This window comes from Anas acuta, chromosome 14 (genome assembly GCF_963932015.1).
Source record: "Anas acuta chromosome 14, bAnaAcu1.1, whole genome shotgun sequence".
NCBI classification, from domain to species: Eukaryota; Metazoa; Chordata; class Aves; order Anseriformes; family Anatidae; genus Anas; species Anas acuta.
This window is the reverse complement of record NC_088992.1, coordinates 13494017-13517070: the sequence shown is the minus strand read 5'-3', so window position 1 is coordinate 13517070 and position 23054 is coordinate 13494017. Positions and strand designations below refer to the sequence as shown.

At 56.8% G+C, this 23054-nt stretch overlaps 1 protein-coding gene across 2 annotated transcripts in view; it reads right to left on the bottom strand.

The window, feature by feature from the left end:
* Positions 1 to 1022: 1022 nt before the first annotated feature.
* Positions 1023 to 23054, bottom strand: part of SIL1 (SIL1 nucleotide exchange factor) — an 83841-nt gene continuing 61809 nt past the window's right edge. For both annotated transcript variants that reach the window (XM_068698153.1, XM_068698154.1), the window contains exons 9-11: positions 4815 to 4911; positions 2805 to 2969; positions 1023 to 1490 (exon numbers count right to left, since the gene is read on the bottom strand). In XM_068698153.1, coding sequence (XP_068554254.1) covers positions 1140 to 1490; positions 2805 to 2969; positions 4815 to 4911 — 613 coding nt within the window. In that variant the 3' untranslated portion in view covers positions 1023 to 1139. The remainder of the gene's footprint in view (positions 1491 to 2804; positions 2970 to 4814; positions 4912 to 23054) is intronic.

The window sequence follows — 23054 nt, the reverse complement described above, 5'->3', positions numbered from 1 at the left end:
CCCTACTACTTAGCACTGACAACCGACAAGCCATTAGAGGTAGCCAGAAATATTTTAGCACCGAGAAGGGCTGAGAGCCTTGCAATAGCCCGATCAATGGCCGGCCCTGCTGCAGGAAGGCGCTGCCCCCCTCACACCCCTTTGCACGCTCCCCCGCTGGGCTGCCCCGGTGCTGTGGGACGGGACCAGGCCACCTTTAATTTTTATTTTTTTCATGTACTCTTCAGCAGTGGTGTTGGTAACACCAGCGCCTCAGCCCGTGGGGCGCGTGCCACAAAGCGGTGCTGAACCCGAATGCGGGCATGGGGAGCGCTCGGCTCCTCCCCGCTCGGTGCAGTGTGACACAGCCCAGCGGGGCAGGGGTGGCTGCAGCACCGACCCCAAGCTGGGGCTGGCTTCGTGGGACCCCAACTGGGACCCCTGTGCTGGAGGGGCCGGGGCTGCCCCATGGGGAAAGGGCATCTGCAGCGGCTCAAAACCACGTGCAGGCAACTGGCAGGGGTGCAGGAGGGAGCCGCATCGCCCCACACAGAAAGGAGGGGTGGGGGGAACGGTGGCCCTCTGATGGCCAACTGGCAACTAGAATGGCCTCGAGTCCACCTGCTGCGTGTCACTCATCAGAAACCTTTGGCTGTCAGCCTCAGTCCCTAGGAATCGGCATCTTGGAGCCCATCTCCAGGGACAAGAAGCATCTAAGCAGCAAGAGCGGCTGGTTTCTCACAGGGCTGGCCCACGGCCGCACCACGCCAGGCCCTGAGGTGATGCTCTGGCACCCCGATGCATCGTGCAGCACCCTGCAGGTCACAGGCACTCCGCAGGCCAGGCCAGCCCGAAGGCAGAGCCCCAAAGCCCTCAGCAGCCGAACAGTCCTGCAGGAAGCGCTCAGCCGTTCACATTAGGGACCCGGCTGGAGGACGGCGGGCAGTGTAAGGTGAAACTGTGCCCCAGCCCTCTGTGACCAGAGGTGTTTCAATTGGAACAAGCATGCCCCGACGCTCGCAGTGACGCCGCGGGCACAGCTGTGCAGGGCGGGAGCTCGGTTATCCCGGCAGTTTATTCAGAATGCCTTTACACAGGAGCCCATCAAATGCCCCCGGTGTCCTGAATTAGCCAAAACGCAGCTGCCGTTCCCGCGCTGTTCATGCCAGCTCCTGGATGATGGTGTTGACGGAGCCGAGGAGCTCCTGGAAGTAGCCGTCCTTGTCGCCATCGCTCCGCTCCTGTGCCGCCAGCTCCTCGTACTCGCTGCGCAGGAGCCCGAGGGTGGTGCCAAGTGCCCGGTCCCCGCGGTAGCGCTCCCTGCAGAAGGCCATCAGCACACCCAGCAGCTGCAGGACCTTCTCCCGGGCGTCGTGCTCCGGCAGGGCCAGCAGCTTGGAGACCACCGCGCACCAGTCCTGCTCCACCAGCGCCGGCACCAGCCTGACCTGCCGGTACTGCTGCAGCTTCTCCTCCGCCTGCTCGCCGTGCTGGGGGGCCTCCAGCAGCATCTGTGGGGAAGGGCAACAGGCGGGGGGTGTTCATGTACTGGTTAACTGCTCCCGGAGAGGTGCCTTGCAGCCCCAAAACCCCAAAACCCCACCCCCGAAGGTGACCTGTGGTGGGAACACGAGGGTGGCCACAAAGTGGTGGCCATGGGAAGCTCTCGGTGCCTGGGGACCCTGGGGGCATGGGGAGGGGACTCGCGGGAGAGACCTTCAGGACTGATGGGCTGGGCACAGGGGAATAGGAGGGGCAGCACCAATATTCCCCGCCCTTCTCCTGGTCCCCAACAGGGCTCCCTGCTGAACTCCGTTTGTACATCAGCCGTGCAGGGCTTGGGGGGAAAAAAAATGGAAGCAGGAGGCAGAAAACAGCCGTGCAGCCCGTCTGCTCTCCGAGCTGTGATGCAGGGAGCTGGCACTCACCACGGCTGATGTTAGTTTACAATTTTAAAACCAGATTTTCACCCAGCCCACTCTGAATCTGCCGACCCCGCTTGGCCCAGCCCCGCGCCCTGCCAGGCTGGAGTTTTCTCCCATTTTCTCTGCAGGCTCTAAAAGCGCGGGGGCTGTGAGTTATTGGCTGGGAGGCGGTGCTGCCAGACCGAAGGGCAGTGAAAATCATTGTTTTACCATAAAACCGAGAATCTGTAGGGCCTGCAGATTGCCTCCAGGCAGAGCGAAGCTGGGAACAGATGGGGCTGCCAGAGGTAGGGCTGTACAACGAGCCACACGGGCAAACGGCGCGGCTACGGCACAAGGCCCGCGGCCCTGCCCCTTGCTGCAGGCAGACAAATGGGGGGGCTGCACGCCACAGCCAGCACCCGGTAAGATTTCAGACCCACCAAAATGATTTGCACCTTTCCAAACTCTCCCGGAGAACAACTGTTTCAAACCACAGACGTTTCTCCTGAAAGCCGAGCGCTGCAGCAGCGATAATCTGCAGGGCAAATTGGCCATAAACAGCGCGCGAGTGGATTTAATTTCCATTCTCTGGAGTGAGGGAAACGCGCAAACTAAATAACAAACGGTGGCAAGGCAAAGCGGTTTTTAAACTGACATTTGCAGCAGTAATCCAAGGTATTGGGAAATAAACCAGGGAAGGCTGCGGGCTCGGCTCCAGAGCAAGCCTCGAGGCGGGCACAGCCCCCGCCAGCAGCCGGGGCACGGCCACCGCTCCGCGGGCTCTGTGCTGATGGCAGCTCCTCACGGGGAGCTCCATGGGCACAGCTCCTGCTTCTCCTGCCCTGTGCTTTGCTTTAGAAACCGCCCCGGGAGACCCAGGGCCGCCGGTTACCTGCACCCCACGGTTGTCCCCCTCACCTTCTCCACGATGAGGTCGTAGAGCAGCGTCACCACGCGCACGTGCAGCGCCTCCGTCCCCTTCTGCCTGAAGAGGCCCCGCAGCACCTGGAGGCCGCCCAGCTTGAGGAACTGCTGCTGGGCGTAGGGGAAGTGCCTCAGCATGGAGCACAGCGCGAAGAGAGCCTGGAGAGGGGAGAGAGGTCCGTCAGCCCGGGAGCAGCGGCACGCAGCCGGGAGGGATGTCCCCTCAGGACCCCGGGGGCACCCCTGCCTCCCCGCACAGCCTCGGTGCCAGCCACTCGCTCCCCCAGGGCTGTCACTGTCAGCGTGAGCCCCCGGGGCCCCGTGGCCAGCTCCTGGACTGCCCCAAAGCCATGGGGTGCTGCAGCTCTCGGTACGGATGCTGGCTACGGGCTAAAATGGCAGGACAGGACAAAGAGGTGACCTGGGGAACGTCCCCTGTGCTGTACCCACAAGGACGAGCCAGGGCTGCTTGCCAGGAGCACACGCTGCCAGCGAGAGGCACCGGCACTCATGCACTTGTCTCTGTGCCCTTAGCGGTTGGGGTTGACGCCGAGAGGGCAATTAGGGGCCAAGTGATGGATTTTGATGACCGAGGTTCCCAAAGGCGACACGGGAAGGGTTGACGAGGCGCCTGGGCTGACAGCAGCCTCGGGGCAGGGCCGTGGTGGTGCAGGGACAGGGAGCGGGGATCTGGGCACGGATCCTCCCCTCCGCACCGCCAGCGACCCCGGCCCCCCGCTCGCTCCCTGCGGACAGATCTGAGCTGACAGCCACTGCTTCCCCGCTCCCGTTTGTTCCTATTTTACATCTCCTGAGTTGCCTGCGGGGAATCAGCGGATGTTTCCATCTCCTTTTTGACCACAGGCCAAAGGACCGGGGAGCGGGGCGATGTGCTCCTGGCCTCGCTGTGAGCATCGGTGCGGAAAATCCCCCGGGGCTTGGGCACCGACGGGGCACGGGGCTGCCAGCCCGCAGGAGGCTGGGGATAGTACGTGGCACGGGAACCCGCAGTGGGAATCAAAAGCTTTTGTCCTCCTGGAAAAGGAGATCCAGCTGTGCCCTTGGAGGCTCTGGCAATGCCTGCAGAGGCTGACAACACCCAGCTCGACTCTCGCCTTCCTCCAGCTGCTGCCAGCAGGACTCGTTTGGGCTCGCTGGGAAGAATCAGCCCGTACCCACACCGAGGGGTTGGGGAGGTGCTGGTGGGGACATCCGCACCCCAGCCAGCCTTCCCTCCCCAAAATGAGCTGCGGGTTGATCCCCGGGGACTCCAAGGAGGAGTTTCTGCCCTGTGGGGCACCGCTCCCACCCGATTCCCCACAGCCTGTTCCAGGGGTAGGACATTTGCCACGGACTGGAGAGGAACATGTCTGCGGGCGCTCCTTGTCCCAACAGCTCAGCACATCGCTGCTAACAGGTGCGTGGAAGATGGATACGAGAGCAGTGAGCTCCCTCGCCCTGCCGAGTTCCCTCTCGCGGGAGGTCACCGTGTTAAGTGGTGGGGCTGGATTTTCAGAAGACGGCAGAACATTTTATGGCCAATAAACACCGGCGGCGTCGCACGCTAAGGCAAGGCTAATTAGATCTCATGCTCCAGGGAGCACGGCGGGGACGGCGGCGGGGAGGCGAGCGAGGAATCCCCCGGCCCGACGGACAGCGCTGCACATTTGGCCGGGGGCTCCCCGAGCTGCTCGCCTGGCTGCAAAGCCTCCGCTGCCGGCCACTGCTGCAGGCAGGACGCGGGGCTGGCTGCGGCAATTAGCTCCTTCCAAATGTCAGCTCCTGCCTCTGCTGGCCTCCGAGCCCCGTGCCTGCTGCGGGCACCCCAACCTTTCCTCCCGGCAGGGCTGCGGCATCCAGCCCGGCCCCGAGGTGGGGACGCGCACTGCGGGGAGGCTGGGAGCCACCGGGGTGCCCTGGGTGAGCAAACGCCCCCCCAGTGCGGGTGTGGGTTCCTGCAGAGTGAAAATGGCTGGGCCCCGAGGCGCTTCCCTGCTCGCTCACCTTCTTCTTGACAGCCTGGGGTTGCTCCGTGGCCAGAATGACCAGCAGCTTCTGCAGCGCCCCGCCCTCGATGGCTTCTATCTGGACTTTGGGGTTACTGCAGAGAAAAACACACACAAAAGGCAGGTCACACATGGGGACAGCAACAAGAGGTGGCTGAAGCGATGGCAGTGCCCACGGGGCCGTGCTGGGCCATCGGTGCCGCCCCGCCGCGTGCCCGTGTCCCACTCCTCCCGGCAAGGAGCCCTCCCCTGCGTGTCCCTCGCATGTCCCGCTCCTTAACCCCGCTGTTCCATCGTGCACCGCACGGGGCAAGGTGATGCCAGGCTGAGCTGTCCTGGCCCCCCAGCCCCTGCTCCGTGCCACTTCCAAAACGCCTCAAAGGCAGCAGAGAGTTTGGGCACCACGGTTGGATGCCATGGGCTGGGCACCACGGGCTGGGTGCCATGTGCTCGCTCCTTGGCAGGGCTTTCACAGTCACCACAACCCACCGGCTGCCTCCAGCCCTGGTCCCGGGTCTCGTGCTCCAAACGCCAGCGAGGGTAACGCACGGCGACGTCCTGCAGCATCAGCCCGGCCCCGGTGACTTCTCCCCTTTCCCCAGGGTGAAGATGGAAGCAGCACGAGGTGGGAGCCGAAGCACAGCTCTCGGGGACCTGTCTGACAAAGGCCAGCAGGCACCAGGTGCTGCGTGTGGCACTCGCCACAAAAGAGTCACAAAGAAGGAGGATCTGCCCCGGGGAAGCGAACAAGTCCTGGTCTCCCTTCTGTGCGGCTGGATTTAAAAGCCAGACACATTCAGGGCTTTGGAGCAGGCTCCTTTGGGAGCCCAGAGACACGAAACCCAGACAGGCTGTGCTGCAAGCCAGGCAGGGGGAGGAAGGGTTTTTTTTCCAGCTCTGTTTTTCCAGCAGTGACAGCTTTGGGCTCCACCTTTCCGTGCGGGGGGACTGTGTTTGATTCTGCTCTGAGCTTCCCAGCACAATCCCGGAGCGGAGCCCTGCCCCTGCCTGGCACACTGGCACACTCCATGACCAGGAGGGGTGTGAGCGCTGCATTCCCAGCTTCCAGGGAGGAGCTGGCAACTCTGGCACGCAGAAAATCCAACGTCTGATCCCAAAACCCCCTCGAATTTCCCATTGAGGTTGCTCTGGGCAAGGGAGAGCAGGACGGGGCTGCGGGAGGGCACATTTGTGAGTGCAGCTGCACCGCGAGGAGCCCCGCGGCTGCTGCAGAGCTCTGAGGCCAGGCAGGAAAACTGGGGTACCGAGGCTCTTTTGTCACATCTCCCGTCTAAAATAAATAATAAAAACCGCACAGCAAGGGATATAACTGAAAAATTGGTACGCCTTTTAATGCTTGGCTGGTCACCTGGAGTATTAGATCTAATTAAAATCTCTGAACCATGGCGTTTTTGCCAAGGAGAACCTCGAGAGGTGAGGCAGCCTTCCTGGCGGGTGGGTGTGCTGCTCCCTTCTCAGGGTTTCTCTTGCTTAATGTCTCCGCTATCAATAGGCCACTAACAAAAAGCTCATTTGAGGGTTTTGGAAATTCAGCACGGATTTGTACAAATTACACTGTCAAAGCCCAGGGAGAAGCAGCCCGACCAAAATAAATACAATGAGGCAGCGCGCGGGCTGCGAGCACAGGAAATTCAACCTGTGCTGATCTGCGAGCTGATAAGGGGATGCTGGCATCAGCAGGGGAAGCTGCTGAAATGAAACGCTGAGGCCGGGACGGAGACGGAGCACAGCCTGTGCCCAACACCCGCGGGGACAGCTGAGATCTGGGTGTCCGCGGCTGGGATCAGCTCCTTGGGCAGGTGACCCTGAGGTTCTCCACACTGGGATTCATCCATCCCAAACCATGCCAGGGCCTCTGACCTGCTCCGACACGGCCACCAGACCCCTCGGTAAGGATCCCGGACAGCAGACCCCATTCCGCAGGGCACAGGCTGTGCTCTGCTCTCCTCCAGCTCCTGGAGCTGTGTCTTTGCCCAGCACGAATTTAATGCCCCGTTTTATCAGCCCAGCCCATTCTCGCTCCCTGGCTGGAGGAGGGGGACCGTGCCCTTTGGCTGAGGGAGGAAAAACAAAAGCAGGGAAAGAAAGCAGAGAACCCCCTTCCACCTGAGCCTGCCTGCTGCAGAAGGAAGCACTCCGTTTTCTGCCAGTTTATATTTCACCACGCTGGAGTTATAACTTCCCACGAGGGGCCAGAAATTATTACAGGCAAGGCCTGCTTGCCAAAAACACCGCAAGCCTCCACAGCACGCAGAGAGGGGAGAAAAGGCAGGAACAGCGAGCTGCGAGCTGCTCCGGCCCCGGGCAGGGCAGGGAGGCTGGGGCAGTCCTGCCCTGGGGGGCTCCAAAGGCAGCAGAGGAGCCCCAGCAGCCATCAGGTCGGGCTGTTTGCTCCAATCTGCCTTTTTTCTTCTCCTAGAGCATTTTGTGGAAGCCACAAGGCTGTAGGATGGGGCTGAGGGGCCGATGAGCCACCAGTGAGCATCGAGGTGCAGCTGGCAGCAGGCTTTGGGGCCGGGGCCGCTGCTCCTGCACATCCAGCACAGAAACAGCTCCTGTTGTGCTGGAGAACGAATTTAACAGCCCTGTATCTGTTAAGGAATGCCCTCCCACTATCACCTCGCCCAGCCTTGATCCTAGGGTGACCCTGAGCACACGTGCACAGAGCCGAAGGAGACTTCTCCAAGTTCCTCCAGAGCGCACATTCGGAGGGCGTGGGAAGGCTGCGAAGCAGCAGCACAGCCCCGAGGCAACAGCGGCTCTCCAGTTGGATGGGAGCTTGCAACACAGCAGCAAAATTAGATTTAAATTAAAAAAAAAAGAAAAAAAGAAAAGCCAAGCGGTGTGGAGGGGCTCGGGGACTCAGAAGCACAGAGCAGGGCGGGCAGGCAAACGCCCTCATCTCTACTGCTCCGGCAAGGACACACGGAGAATATTTATTTCTCGGCTGCTTATTGCCAAAGTGATGCACCAGCCGCACAGAGCAGAAAGGAGACCCTAAACCAGGGCTGTCTCCTTGCTCTGAGCCTCCTGCCGAAGCCAGAGCACAAAGAGGTGAGGGTGGGGGTGCTCCTGCCCTGCCTCCCCGCCGAGATGTGTGGGGTGCTGAGCGGGGTGCCAGGATGCGTGCCCTGAGCTCGGGCTTTGATGAAAGCGCGGCGTGGTGGTGAAGAGGCATGATAATCACCGGGCGAGACAGCACTTAATGGGTCTCTTGTCTCTTCAGAACCAGCAGTCTGTGATACCGCGTGGGAAATCAAAGCCAAGGATCAAAGTCTGTGAAGCAGCCTAAAAAATTTAGTACCGTCTATTTAGCCTGCGCTGCGAGCGAAGGATCAGAAAGAGGCAGGGAAGCAGTGCAGCTCCGCTTGTCCTCCCCGGCATTTGCTCTGCTAACGAAGCACACGACAGCGCCCCAGCCCTCTGCTCGCAGGATTGCGACGTGCTTTGGGGCTGCGACCGCTCCCGGGGGGCTGAAACACAGCCCCAAGAGGCTCTGGTGCCTCTCCAACCCGGCTGGGAATTGGGAAGGCGCTGGAAAAGGGCATTTCTGAGAGCACTGGGAACTGAAAGCGACACCGGCAGGGTCACACATGAAAAGGCCACAACTTTTCCGAGAGGCCTCTGTGTCTGGAGGCTTTCTGACGGCTCTGGTGTGAGAAATAACGTTACAATTACCCGGCCACGCAGACACGGGCAACACCGGCTGCTACAACAGCTTAAAGGTTTGTCTGGAGGCAGTAATTCCAGCCCTGACTGCAGCTGTAGGTCTGCGACTCTGAGTAAGAACCGAAAGGAGATGCTGGATGACAAACTGCTTGCTAATCCCTCTGCAGCCGGATTCTGGGCTGCAGCTTTAAGGGCAAAAAGCACGGAAATGGTCTGGGCAAGAAGTGGCACACGCAGAGCATGCATTTTGCCATTGCGGTCCAAGCTACAGCATGAAATACTCCCCTTGGAAACGGCGGCACCGCAGCCACCACCAGCTCAGCCACAACTCCAGTCCCGTGCTCCCGAGGGTCCCCAGGCGGTGAGAACGGGCTGGCCGAGCGCTCCCAAAGCCTTTCCACAAAAAAAAAAAAAGGCTCCGCTCCTCGCCTGCCGCACGTGGCAGCTCCAACAGGGCTGTGAGCCCACAGCTCATACAGGTTGGCCACGTCCCTTTCTGAGCTGTGCTGGTAAGAGGCAGCTCAGCACAGGGAATCGTGCAGCCCCCAGGCTGGGGACACCACCGCAGGCAGCCCGCTCCTGCCACGGCACCAAGCACACGGCGCTGAAGTGCAGAGGGGTGAATCTCTTACAGAAATACACATCCAGCACGGAGATCTTCCACTATTGCAGGGTCTCACGCTATGGAGGAGGAGGTGGGACCTCTGCAGGCACAGCAGGAGGGTGCTCAGCCCTGGGCAGGCTGCCTGCACCCGTAGGAGCAGAGGAGGTGGCGGGGAGCACGCGCACCCCGAGGCCCGCATGCGGCACAGGTGCCCCAGAAAGGCTGTGCTCTGAGCGCCGGCCCAAAGCCCAGCTCAGCACAAAGGCCTTCAGAGGTGTAACTTGAGGAGATTAAAAACCTACCCAGCAAAATGGAGCCCTAAGTAGTTGCGCCGATCAAAACAGAGCGGAGAAGAAAAGTGGGGGTGAGGGGGGAAAACCTGACAAAAGGAAAACTAGGTTTCAGCAGGCAACACAATACAACAATTTCGTATGAAAGATGTGAAGCATAAAAGAGATGTTAGATGTTCAAAAGCGCAGAATATAGGAGAGACATAAAAAAAAAAAACCCCGAGAAGATGAAAATCTCCACTTCAATGCAATGCTGCCTTCTCACTTTCTACCAAGCCAGGCGCTCATCGCGGTAGCGGGGGAGCAGCAGCGTCCCTGCGAGAGCAACGTGTCTCAACGTGACATAATGGATTACATAGATGCAAGCGTGGTTTTTAATGAGCAATTAGGTTATTGAGTATTTGTTGCTAAGAGGAGAAAAGAACTGCAGAGAATAAGTTGGAGCTGAGTACGTGATTGTGTGGTTTTGATGGGCTAATGCGCTGCTTAAACCGAGGGAGCATGATTCATGCCATCAGTGCAGAAATAGCACCAAGAGCGGCTGGAAAAGGTGGGGAACCTTGGCTTGCTCCCTGCGTCCCAGATAACGAGCTGAGCCATCTCCTGGTGGTGTGAGCCCTGCAATGTCCCAGCTCAAGGCAGGCTGGCTCTGAGCTCCTGCTGCGGACAAGACCACCGTGCCCGGACTGAGCGACGTGGAGATGAACCAGGGCGAGCTCTGCTCTGCTTTGAGCTGGAACACGGCACTTACCCAGCGTGAGGCCCTTTGCAGAGAATTGAGGAACGAGTCCCAGCCCCGCCATGAAGCAGAGCTGCTTTACGTGGTGCTTCCAGGGTCGAGAGCCGCCGAGAGCCCCACGTGCCCGCTGCTGGCCTCGGCGAGGAGCCCGGAGCAGGCGAAGGCAGGCAGGTCGGTATTTTGGAACAGGGAACAATTAGCCAAGCTGCAGTGCCATAATGTAGCGTAACAGATGGATAATTAGATTTACACAAAGAGCTGTAAAAGTAATTAAATAAAGAGATGGCATGGTGAATCTGAACGCCCCTGGGACGCAGCGCCCCAGGTGTGGGGAGCCAGAGCCCAGCACCCGCTGGGGTCACCACGAAGAGCAGAATGGCCCAAAGCTCAGCAGCTTCAGAGAGGGGCCAGAAGGGAAAAACCACGCCTGCGCCAAGGGAGAGCTGCAGCGAAGCAGTAAAACCCCTCTTGCTCCTCACCTCTCCATGCAGCAGACTGGAGAAGCAAATCCCGGGTGTGGACAATAAAATCCTAGGTGCTGCAATAAAACCAGCCGCGGCAGGTTGCTCTGCTAAACGCTCACAACCAGCAGCACGCCGGGCTGTGTTATATCTGCAGCCAGAAAACAAAAAAACAGGCTGGGGATCGCACACGGCAGCAAACCAAGCGTGGGCAGGAAAGCCAACATCTCGGCACGGGTGAGGCTCCTGAGGACACCCCGGAGCATCTTCTCCCGACCCTCACACCACTTCTCCGAGCTGCTGGGCTTCGCAGGGCACTGCTCACCTCCAGCTCCCGCCGACGCCAGGGCAGACGGAGCCGTCAAGAGCCTCACAGGCGAGCTCAGCTGCCATGAGTTTAATCAAAGGCCCACCGCCGCTGCTGTGATGAAAAGCTTTGGGATTCTCGGGGGGCTATCAACTTCATCCTGTCAGCCCAGAGCAGGAAAGGAGATGAAACAGCTCCGTGAGCATCAGCACACCTTCCCTGCCCTGCTGATGGTGAAGGACGGGCCTGGGCATCACGTGTTGTGATTTAGGGGTGCACCAGGGGCCTCACATCCCCTCCACGACGAGCAGGGAAACACCTTTTGCTCCCTTCCAGCACGACGTGCGAAATTACCGATCCTTCTCGGGGGGTACGAGCAAGTGCTCCACGGTGCATGGAGAAGGACATCACAGAAACTCCCCTCGGTGCTCAGTCATCCAAAGTGATGCTTTGTTTGGAGGCGTAAATCAACCTTAAGGCTCCGTGTGCCACGCTTACAAAACAATATGCATTCCTGAAAGCCTGGTATTTTCCTCTAGGTCAAATGCATCTCGTTGCCCGAGGATGGGTTTTGTTTCATCAGAGGCTGCACTAATAAAGAGCGAGTGCTGTTCTATGAGGGCAAAACTCATTTATTTCCACGTAATTTTAGCCATAGCCGGCAAAAAATGTCTTGATTTCTTTTCAGAATCACAACGCAGCACGGAACGAGAACAATATCGCAGGATTAATGCCATGTCCTTGAGTTCATCCAGTGCTTTTCATCAGAGACACTTCAGAGCCCTCCCTGATTTATAGACAGGGAAACCCAAGCACTACCAGGAGCACCAGCAGCAGCCCCGGGATGCGGTGGGAACGCCGGCTCCTGCCCCATAGCCACTGCTCATCCTGCACTGCCACCCCCCTCTTTTCCTTCCTCACCCTCCTTTTTGCCACTCCACAGCTCTGGTGTGACACGCAGGCGATGTCCCCTCTGGCCAGGGCACCAGCCATCTCCTGAGCTTGGGTTCCCGGTGTTGCTGCTCCAGGTCACGGCTCCCAGGCCGTGCAGAGATGCTGGGGAGCTCCCTGCACGCCTCCAGCCTCCACATCTCAGCTGGCCCGGGGCGGTGGGGAAGGCAGGAGCGGGCAGCAGGTCCCTCTGAGCTCTGCTCTGCTGCTGGAAGCCCCCTGAGCAAGGCCCTCTGAAACAGCACCTCGCAGTCAGGCAGCTTTGCAGCCCTGCCAGATCTGCCAGGTCGCACTGCATGCCTTGAATTGTGCTCTGAATTACTCAAACAGTTACACAAAGCCCATTGCCATGCCTTAGGTAACGCGAAACGCTGTAAAAACCTGTCTGAAAGGCCCACGAGAAGAAAGCCTCCGTGCTTCCCACTGGGCTCCGAGCACTCGGGCTCGTCCCCCCGAGTGGCAGCGAGCACCTGGAAGGTGGCTTGGGGCTAAGACCTCTGGTTGTTACTCCAGTTATTTGTTTGCTTGCTCATTTGAGCTGATTTTTCTTTAAGACAAGTGTTAATAATTTAAAAAAAAAAAGCATTTGCCTGGCTCGTCCCTGCTGGGCCCGCCGAAGGAGCGCACAGGCTCTCTGCAGCTCCTGCGGGAGACGCGAGCAAAGTGTGAGAACAGGCACTGCGCTTCCCTCCCTCCACAGCATCTCCGAGCTGCACTGTCCTATTTTAACCCTGCCATCTGTTTCTCAGCTCTCTGCATTCCTCTCGTAACCGCCGAAGATCTTGCATTGCATCTAGCAAATCCTTCCATCGGCGACCACCCTTTCTGCCCTGAGCACCTCCCGGTGCCGCGTCCGAGGGCGCACCACCGCTGGCTCCTGCACAAGGATCGGCTGAACACCTCCACCTGGTTCCCATCTCTCCTGCTCGCTCTAAATGCGAGGGGAGATGCTGGATCACAAGAAGAATCACACCCATTACAATTGTCATGTTTTCAACTTTGGCTGTTCCCAGTCCCACCGGGTTTAGCGGAGCGCTATTAGAATCATTTTAAAGCAGAAAACTCGATTTGTTTCACTGAGTCATAATTCAGAACCGAGACTCTGCTCCATTTACAAAAGCAAATCACCATCTCGCAAATGCCAAGCACAGAGAATTGCAGCTCCAAAAGAGAAGCCTGGGGAACACTTCCAGCAGGGAAAAAGGAGATAAAACTGAAAAGCTGCATTTGCAAACCCTGTGAACCTGTATTATCATTATTATTTTTTCTAATAAACACCAAGTGTGACCTGTGGAATAACAGTTCCCACATAAATCCAATGAACCAGCTCTGGATCAAGGGACTTCCAGGCATTAACAGAGGGAGAGCAACAGTAGGGTTTTCCATCCCAGGAGCAGCACTGCGATGCTGCAGGGCAAGACCATGGGCTCTTCAAGCCAGTTCCTGGGTGGGAAGCCCTCGAGGAAAATTTGGGAGTGACAGAAAGCACCAGTAATTCTTTCTGCTTTCTGATTCATCCCTACTCAAACACCCACATAGCATGGCAGAGGAGGCTGGAACTGCTACATTTAGGATGACATTTAAAATCAAGGTTGTGCTGCTGATGGTCATTAAAAATCCAACAGCATTTTTCAGAAACAAGTGGGTACTCGCGTCGGTGTCCCTGCCAAATATCAGCACAGCAGTAATTTTTCTTGTAGCTTCAGTTGAAAGATAAAGGAAAATTGCACCCACCTATAATTACTGTTATTATTGTTGTTGTTGTTTTTCAAACATTTACTATGTACCTTTCTATTTTCCAAATATAAAATAAGACAGAGACATTCCCCCAAACCTTTCTAAGTGTTAGATACATCTCACTTAACATTAGACACCTAAAATTAAGATATCTAGCCTCACTGAGCTGCCTGGGCTCCCTCGGTAGCATGTTCCAATCTGCAGCCTGTACATCCCCAGAGAACCAAACTGCTCCTGGATTTCCAAGGAGCCTGCCCAGGCTAACCCAGAAAGGCAAGCCCACAGCCAAAAGCTTTGGATTGGCTCTGCAGGGGGCTGTGTCTATTTTATTTTATTTTATTAAGTTTCTGAGGAATTTGGTGACCAGCAGTGAGCAGAAAAAAATGCCCTACCCTGGGGGAGCTGGGGCTGTCTTTGACTCCTGCCTTACAACGATGCTTTGTCTTTTGGAGGCGTCTCCCTCCTGGTTGGAGATGGAGCCTGGACACTTGGCTCAGGTGGATACACGTGGGAAGACTGAAGCTTGGTGGCGTGGAGCCCATCTTCAGAGAAAGGGCACTAGAAATAACTAGGAATGTCTGAATCAAGCTGTCAAGGAGTTACAGTGACCAAGCTAGCTAACAAAATACATTAATAAAGCAATGAACGAACATCTGTATATAAAAAACAAAGAAACACAGCTAAACTGAACGCTCAGAAAGGGCAGGAGCAAGGAGGGGAAGCGCTTTCAGAAGGGAACTTTTGCATAAAAGATGCAGTGGCATAAGGCACTTATGGCAGGAGAGGGGAATCTCAGCAGCGCGTCCTACATCAGCGGGATGGAGAGAAGAGACACCTCGGCACGGAAAGCCAACACGCCAATTAAGTTTTCATGACCTTAATGGCATAGACAAAAACCCCTCCTATGCCACAGTGATGGAGGGAGCCGACAGATGGGCTTAGCCTGGGAATGAAATGGTTAGGAAAAGCCAGGAAGATCTTGAGATGAGCACTGCCGGTGTATCGGAGGGCAATTGTGGGTACCAGAGGTACGTTCACCAGGACAGGAGCTAAGGGCTTGATCAGTGGGGCAGGAGAAACCTCCGAGGGCTGAGAGGCGCTGTGGAAGATGCGAAGCCTGGATTCAGAAACAGCTTGAGCGTGAAGGAGGAAGCGGGGTTCAATTTATTCAACACTCTGGAACTGTGGAAAGACATACGCTACCCAAATGTTAGCTGCGACGATCACTTCCCACTGTCAGACGCTGTTAGGGGAGGACGGGAAGGTGACACCACCAGGAGTTCACACATGTGCTGCGAAGGCGCAGGAGGAGGGAACGCTTGCCAGGATTGCCGGGACGGTAATACTCCAGTTGGTCACAGCCTAGTAAACAAAGCTGGGTTTGCATTCCCACCTGCATTGGTCTGGGGAGGAGGGAGGGCAGCGACTGCCCCGTGGAGCCGTCACGGACACGCACACAGCGCTGGGTGCTCTCTGCCTGGTGCTGGGGGCCGCGGGGTGCTGTGCCGACCTGCAGAGGCTCAAGGGAACCACTTCAGAAACCAATGCACCTTAACTGATGCTCCCTGCCTGCACGGACATTCGTCAGGCCACGCAGGAGCACCAGGGGTGTCCCCTTCCAGCACCCCTCAGCCCGGCACGCGGCAGCCGCGCTGATCTCAGGCCCCTCGGGCAGGGGAGGCTGCCACGGCCTGCAGCTGAGCACACAAACCCTGAGATGGGGAGCCGCCTGTTCCGTGCTAATGACGAACACGAGTGCATCATCCTCCCGTGGCCATCCCCTCAAGTGTGAAAACCTGGCCTCCTTCCCGAGCGGAGCTGCTGTTGCTTCCCGCAGACAGCATCCGTCAGCGACTCGTGATGAAGAGAGCAGGATCCGCACACCCCCTGCCTTCCTCCATCCTTCCTTTTTTCCCCCCCAGCAACGAGGGCACCGGCTGGAGACCAGCCCTGGGAGGATCTGTAGGGCCTTTTCCCCTCCCTTGCCTCACTGGCTGGCTTTCTGCCTTGCCCCAAAGCTGGTGGCACCAAGTGGCACCCGCAGCGCGGGGCGAGGCGTCCCACCAGGTCAGCACAGCGACTGCCTCCTCCCCGCTTCCCTTCTGCCTGCTGCACAAAACCTAGGGAAAAACAACCTCAATTTGAGCTCAGCTGATCGATGTGAAATTCAGCAGTGGGTCTCATCTGCTCCTCACCCCCAGGAGGGAGCGCTTGGCAGTAGGGGTAGGAGACAAACCAATTATCACGTTAGGAAATAGAACTTTGCTTTTTGGTCAAGTCCATCTTGCAAAACTACCGCGTAGCTCAAATTCTCTCCCTTTTGTGTGCTTTCGCTGTCAATTCCCCAAATCCGGCACAAATCTTCCAGCGTGTTTGCCCTGGGATAAATCTGGGCAAGCTCCTGGTCCTCAGAAGCTGATCCACGTTGACGTCCTTCACGCCGCGCCGTGACAGCTCATGGCACCTAATGCCTTCGGCAATCTGGGCCCCCTTATTTATGGCAATGGCCCTCCCTGTTCCACCGCACAAATCTGGGGCCCTACAGCTGACTGGGGACACATTACTTCTTCCTGAAATGTAGGCCACAAAGCCACTTTAGTTCTGCTTTTGCTTGTAAATCAGGGGCTTACATATGTAATTGGCCTAAACCGTAAGAGCAAACAACAGCAGTGGTAGCACAGTGCCAGCAATTATTCATGCCTATAATAAACGCCTGTAAAATTGAAAGCCAGCCTTTAAAAATCTGGCTCCTAACTGCACATAGGAAAAAGACAAAAAACTCATTTGCAGGGCTTGGCCAGTGGAGTTTTTGATGTGGGGTTAGAGGCCGAGAGGGTTAGGATTTTTTTTTCCCCTTTTTAATTCTTTAAAAACATCGCTCACGCCTACGTTCAGGTCAGGGATTATTTTGGCTGCATTTCTGAGTTTCGGAGTAAACCCAGTGACGTGCACGGAGGACAAATCTGCCCTGCGTATTAACAGAGGGGATCGTTGGGAAGGAGCACAGCTGATCCCATCCCTCGGCAGGCAGGAGGAGGAGAGCATCCCTCACACGCCACCTTTCTCCCCGCCGGGTGCTGAGCCAGCAGCGAGCCTGCCCACGGGGTGGCACCAGCTGGGGGGGACAAGCCCAGGGGACAACACCGGGCTGCAATTCCACCACCTCCAGACCCTGAATTTCTTCAACGATCAGCGAGGCTGGGAGGTGGCAGCACCGGGAACAAACAGAGAGAGGATGGGGATGGGGATGGGGATGGGGATGGGGATGGGGATGGGGATGGGGATGGGGATGGGGATGGGGATGGGGATGGGGATGGGGATGGGGATGGGGATGGGGATGGGGATGGGAATGGGGCGGCTGCCAGGGAGCGGGGAGAGACTGCCCGGTGCGCGCACAGGGAACGGGCACCTCACTGCGCTCACCCCAAAAGCAATGCCTTGGGTTCTCCTTGGGCACCTGCCTTCACATCCTACAGATGGCCTTCCACACATCCCTCGGGGGGCCAGGGGATTCCAGGGGCTGCGGGGCTCAGGGTCCCGCAGCGTTGCCGGCCCCGTGCTCCTCCAGCGCTCATGGGGCAGAAGCAGATCCCTCCTGTGCCAGCACCAGCCTGGAGCACACCACCACAGGAACAGGGACGTTTGTGTTGGGCCTCCCAGGGCTGAGGAACTGAAGGACTGCCTTAAACACGGAGCACGGTTCACATTTCCCCGGGCAGCTCTGATTTTCCCGGCTCTAAGCGGTGAATGGGGAGAGCCCTGCGAGGACCGCTGCCCCTCTCTCCGCCACGCAGAGCTTCCCCTTCAGAACCGGTCTGGAACCAAGTTTCAGGAGCTTCTGAAGGGAACCACATTCACCAGAGCTCAGAGGGGACCTTTTGGCCTAAGCCCTACTAGAAACACTGCCACAAGGATCCTCCCTTCTCACAATTAGCAGGGACGGAGACGTCGCGATGCCGGGCGATGCGGTGCTGCTATGACAACAGGACCCGGAGACTCGTTACGGGTCTCATCGAGGGATAACGAGCAATCACGGCTCCCAGAGAAGGCAGATATCAATGAGGACTAGTGATATTGCCACGTTTCCCCGGCTCGGGCTGGGTTTTTGGTGAGCCTGTAGGGGTTGGCTCGCGTTGTCAGGGCGCAGGCACCGCGAGTACAACTTCTGAGGACGGGCAGATTCCTGGGGAGTACGGATGAATATTCATGAAGGAACTCAGTTTGGGAGAGGAAATGAATCAAGTGTGACAAATGCTGCCTATTAGGAAAAGAGGGTGGTGCCTATTTTTAGTGGAGTTAAGCAAACATTGAGGCTCACTCTCTAAGAACTCCAAATAATGCCACTCGCCGGCTCTGCCTCCCCATCGCCGGGGAAGAATTTAGCAGCATGTTACCACAGCCAAAACCTGCTCGCCTGAACAGAAGCGTTCTGATTTAGCCCCCGTATGTGTTTTATAAAAATACAAGTTTTAATCTCTAATCTGCATAGGAAGATGTGACAGCTTCCACCAGGATTTTTCCCCCCTCTCCAGCATCAGAAGGCTCGGAGGAACCTTTTTAAGACGGAAGAAAACGCTGCATTCAAATCTCCGAAAAGAGCACTCACGCGGAGCTGTAATCACTTCAGATGCACAGAATTATCAGGAGGAGAAAATTCATCTCACTTAGAATCAAGACCCAATTTGAGGCAGAAAGGAAGAGGCTTGGTTTGCCGCCGTGCCAAGCACTCAGACTTTTCACTGAAGTCAAAGAAGCTCCAGCTGCTCAGAGCCATTGAAAATCATGCCCAGAATCTCTAGTGAAACTTGTTTGTAGAGATGACAGCAAGCTGATAAGGATGTTGACTATTCCAAATAAGCACACATTATTTTATATTTTTAGAGATACTTAGCCCGGCTATTATTATTATTAAGCAGAGGTGGAGTATTTACTGCCTCCTTCTCGGAAATCTGGAAAAATGCTGCCTTTCAGCAGGCTCCTCTTTTCTTCTGGTTAATATTAAAGAGTTTCCTCTTACTTTTCAGACTTACAAAATGTCCAATTAAGTAAGACAACAGAAAGAGAGCACCGCCTGATAAAAATAACATGCTCCCAACGAAGCTATTTGAAACGCCTCCATCTCACAACCTGTGCTCCCGACCTGAGATTAAGATCAGGGCATTTGGAGAGGTCTTTACGGTGTTGTCCTAAGAGCGAGCACTCAGAAGATGCCGTGGGCAAGGGGACGGCACAAAAAGGGAGGAAGGACCCTGAGAGAAAAGCCCCTGCAGGCACAGTCCCGCTGCCATTAGCTCAGCTCCTTCCTTGACTCCTCCACCTCCAACACCACGTGGCTTTTGTCACATCCCTTGCAGAGCTTCAATCGTGGTCTTTCCGAAGGTTTCTTCTAACAAAGCAGCAGCTCTGCAGTGAGACCTGTACGTATTTATTCGCTATCTGCCTGTGGCACTCTGATGCTCCCGTTGGGGCTGGGAGGGACTGCACCGTGCCAGCCACCTCCAGCAGCCTCCTGTCCCCTCATCCCCGCCCTGCAGGGAAGTCCAGGAGACACCTGTTTTCAGAAGAAATGAGGTACCTTACTCAGCTGAGTCCTCCTGAATCTCAAAAAGGTGGCTCAGCTGACCTGCGTCCTCTCCTTACCTTCATGTTGCTGCCTGGCAGCATGGGGAGGATGTACGGGGAGCTGGTTAATGTCAGATCTGCCCAGAACAAAAGCATTGCAGAGAATCGTGGAAGATCCCGAGCTGGAAGGGACCCGTAAGGATCATCGAGTCCAACTCCTGGCACCACACTACCCAAAATTTCAGACCATGAGACCATTTGCTGGAGTCCAAACAAAAGCCTGGAGCCTGGGGCTGGATGGGCTTTTAAGAGAAGGGTCATCTGCACGCCAGGGAGCAGAAACCCCTGAGGTTTGCCTTCCTCTGAGGTTCCCAAACTGGCCTCTCCTGACTTTCCCAAACTGACTCTCCCCTGGCTTTCAGGAGACGAGCTCCCCTTTCATTTGGAGAGCACAGCGCCCACCACTAACGAAGCACAGCTCGTTACCGGTTGCACCGGGGCAGCCCAACATCCCCGGGGTGCTGCACTCAGCTGGGTCCCCAGCAGGCAGTGCTCACCGTGCGTCGTCCCTGGGCACGTCACGGGGTCACTTGTTAGTGAAGTTGGGTCCCTCGTCCTTTAGAAAACCCAGCTCCGTCCCTCGCTGCGGCCGGCCCTCAGCAACTGTTGCCATGGTTATTGCATTTGAGTGCTTTTCATCAAGAAGATGCTGCAACAGCTGAATTGTCTCTAGCACGAGTTATTTAGGAATAACTAGTTAGTGAGTAGGAATAATGGGTTTAAACTGCCCACAGAAGCCAGCGATTGCAATTATTTTTGCTTTGATCCTGCCTTCGTTCTGGGCTCTGCCAGGTTCAGGTTTAAAGTGTGGGCTAGAGATAAGCAGCAAAGGATGAACGCTTCCTGAAGGGAAACACACTCATCTCTGCGAGGAGATTAAAAGTCTCTCTTTACAGAAAGCCTCTGCCTTTCAATCAGTCATAAATAGGTTATAACAAGGCACAGCAATAAACTGGGAAACACAGATCCCCACCTGTCGGGTTCAGGTGGAGAAATGAGACGTACTTCCCAGCTCCATCGTGTTAATTGGTAATCAAACGTGATGGGCAGAGCCCCAGCTCCGGCCACCAGGCGTGGGGAGCAACTGGTGTGCCGGCACCCTCCGGCACGGTGCCAGGACATGTGCTGCTCACCGGGCACACAGCTCGTGGTGGGCACGAGCCCACGGCTCTGCTGGGGTGCTGGCACCTCGCGCCGAGCCGTGCTTCAGACCCACTTTCAAGATCACAAAGTGAGCGAACAAAGCCTGCTCCAGAAAGCCGGGGCCGTGTTGTTTTGCTCTCATTTAAAGCTCTGCAAAGTGACGGGGTAACAATGGAGCTGGTTTCCCCCCGCAGATCAGGTCCCACAGCGCAGTCCGTCAGGCATTTAATGACATAAATGCCTTGTGCTGCTCTGTGCCTGCCCTGGTACAGCTTTTGGGCAGGGAGGCGCATCCCACGGGACCTGCAGAAACACACAGCTACAGCGGAGGCACCGGGAGCCTGCCGCAGCCTGCACCCACCTGCACCAGGGCCCCCAGACCCCATCCCCTTACAGCGGTGGGCACGGCAGGGTGAGGATGCTGCCTGGGGTCCCCCAAAGCAATCCAGCTTCAGCTTCATTCACACACACGAGCCTAAAGGCAAGAGAAAAGCAGTAGATATCAGCCAAGCACGACTCACTGGAGCCAACGCAGCGGCCGTGCCATGGAGGCTCCGCGCAGAGCACTGGGCTCAGAGGGGTGCCGAGCCAGCAGCACCCAGCAGGGACCCCTCAGCTGGCTCCAGCACCTCCGCCAGAGCCACCAGGCTCTGCCACCAGCTCCTGTGGGCTCGGCTTCACCTGGCTGTGCTGCTGAGCCTTACACTGCTGGCAGAGCTGCAGCCCACCTCGCAGCTCTGCCCACAGCACGCCACGGCCCCGACCACCCACGGGCAACGAGCTCTTCTCTTGCCAACAGGCTGCACTTTCCCAACAGCAACAGGCTGAACCAAATAACTGCATTTATGTGACGTGATGCCCAAAGAGATCGCGATTCAGCCTTTTCTGAGTTACCAAAAGAGACAGAAAAAGACTTCACTTATTCTAGCTAAAGTAGCTGGATTTAAAGAAATTAAATTTGTCAGTTCATTAGCGTGTAACATAAAAATGAAAAATGCATTTCTAATTCCTGATCCACTAATCCACAATCCGCTGATCTGCAATCCCCAGAGCCCCCAAAGAAAGAAAAGAAAATCCACAGCAGCCTCACACTGTTTCTCTAAGACTTCCTGGGCACGTCCTGCAGAGAAAGCTCGCGCGGCAGACCCTTCCTCCCCGCACAAAATACGCTGTGGCATATTTCCTGCTGTGCTTGAGGGTATCATGAATAACAAAAAACAAATTGCGCTTGTCAGAATAAATGAACAATGGATGTTCTGTGAGGTGCCAGGCTAGATGCTTCACGTGTTTGCTCAACTCCCTATCGATCTGCAATATCAGCTCATTTGCAGCAGCCCTCCCGCTCCCCAGGACAATTAGCGAGGCGCTGTATTTGCCTTCTTAACTCAGAATCGCTGCTGCTGCGCTGCAGGGAAGGTGGCTGGCCCATGAGAAAGGCTCCCCTGGCTGGCCTGAAGGGCCGTGGCCCTCTGCACCTTCTTCCCAGCTGATGGGCCTCCGCGGAAGCTGCTCCTCTTCCACTTCTGCCCCTTGCTGACTTTGCATACATCAAACCCTGACTGCCACGGGCGATATCAACTTTCTACACCAAATCCTTCTTTGCATTATTTTAAAAGCCTCTGCTTCATCCAACTGGCCAGGCTGGAGGCAGCCAAAATCCTCCCTTGGGCAAGCACACCCTATGGCAGCACAAGCCATGGCTCTGTGCAGGGGGAGATGCGCTGCCAGCTCTGAACCGTGGGCTGGGAAGTCGGGCTGAAGCTGGGGGGGCACCGTGGCACGTAGCCGCCCCCCTCGTGTCCTCTCCAGACACACTGAAGCTCCCTGTGCTGACCTGCTCTGGCCTTTGCAAAGCTGTTGAGAACTTGCTGCCCATGCACGCGTGGCCATGGTTGGAGCTTTCCGGCTGGTTTGCGTGGGGAGGGCTGGCTTGCAAGGCACGAGGCAGAGACCTCCCTTCTGCAACTTCTTCTCTTTCTCCTTGCCAGCAGCTAGGTGAGAAAAGCTTTAAAAGTGCGTGGCTACAGACTCCAGAAACATCCACTAATGCCCAAACCCATGTAGATAATGCCACCCTGTACTCCTCCACTGCTCCCGTTCGAGGGGCAGATGCACCCTTCAGCATCCCAAAAGCAAAGACGTCCCCAGCACGCACGGACCACACGCTGCATCTGCACCTCCACGCTCCCAAACTCCTTGGAACATCCCTCAAAGCCTTCCCCCTCCCCAGCTCTCCTCTCCACCGCAGCAGTCGCACAAGAGCCATCAATGACTGCACAGCTGTGGGAAGCTCGAGACCAGAAATAGCAGCTCGTTACCGAAGCGCGTCATCGCGTGCCAGGGACCCCGATGCGTCCTTCAGCTCCTCTTCCCATCACCACCACAGTTCTACCAGCTCCTCACGCCCTCCTGCAGGAATAACACGCACCTGCACCCATCCCAGGCCCCGTGCCACGACCTACAGGGGACAACCCGGGACTGAGACCCCTGTATTTGTCACACCGAGCTCCTCAGCCCGTGCGTGGGGACTCACGCCACCTGAACTGGTCTTGGGGTGCTGCCCGGACCAAGCCCTGGCTCCACGCAACTCTGGTAGGGTTTGGTTAATCCTAACGCCGACTCCGGTTCGGGTTCCATCTGTCTTTATTCCTCCAGGGACTAATAAAGCAGCACCGTGTGTTTTCACACACTAGC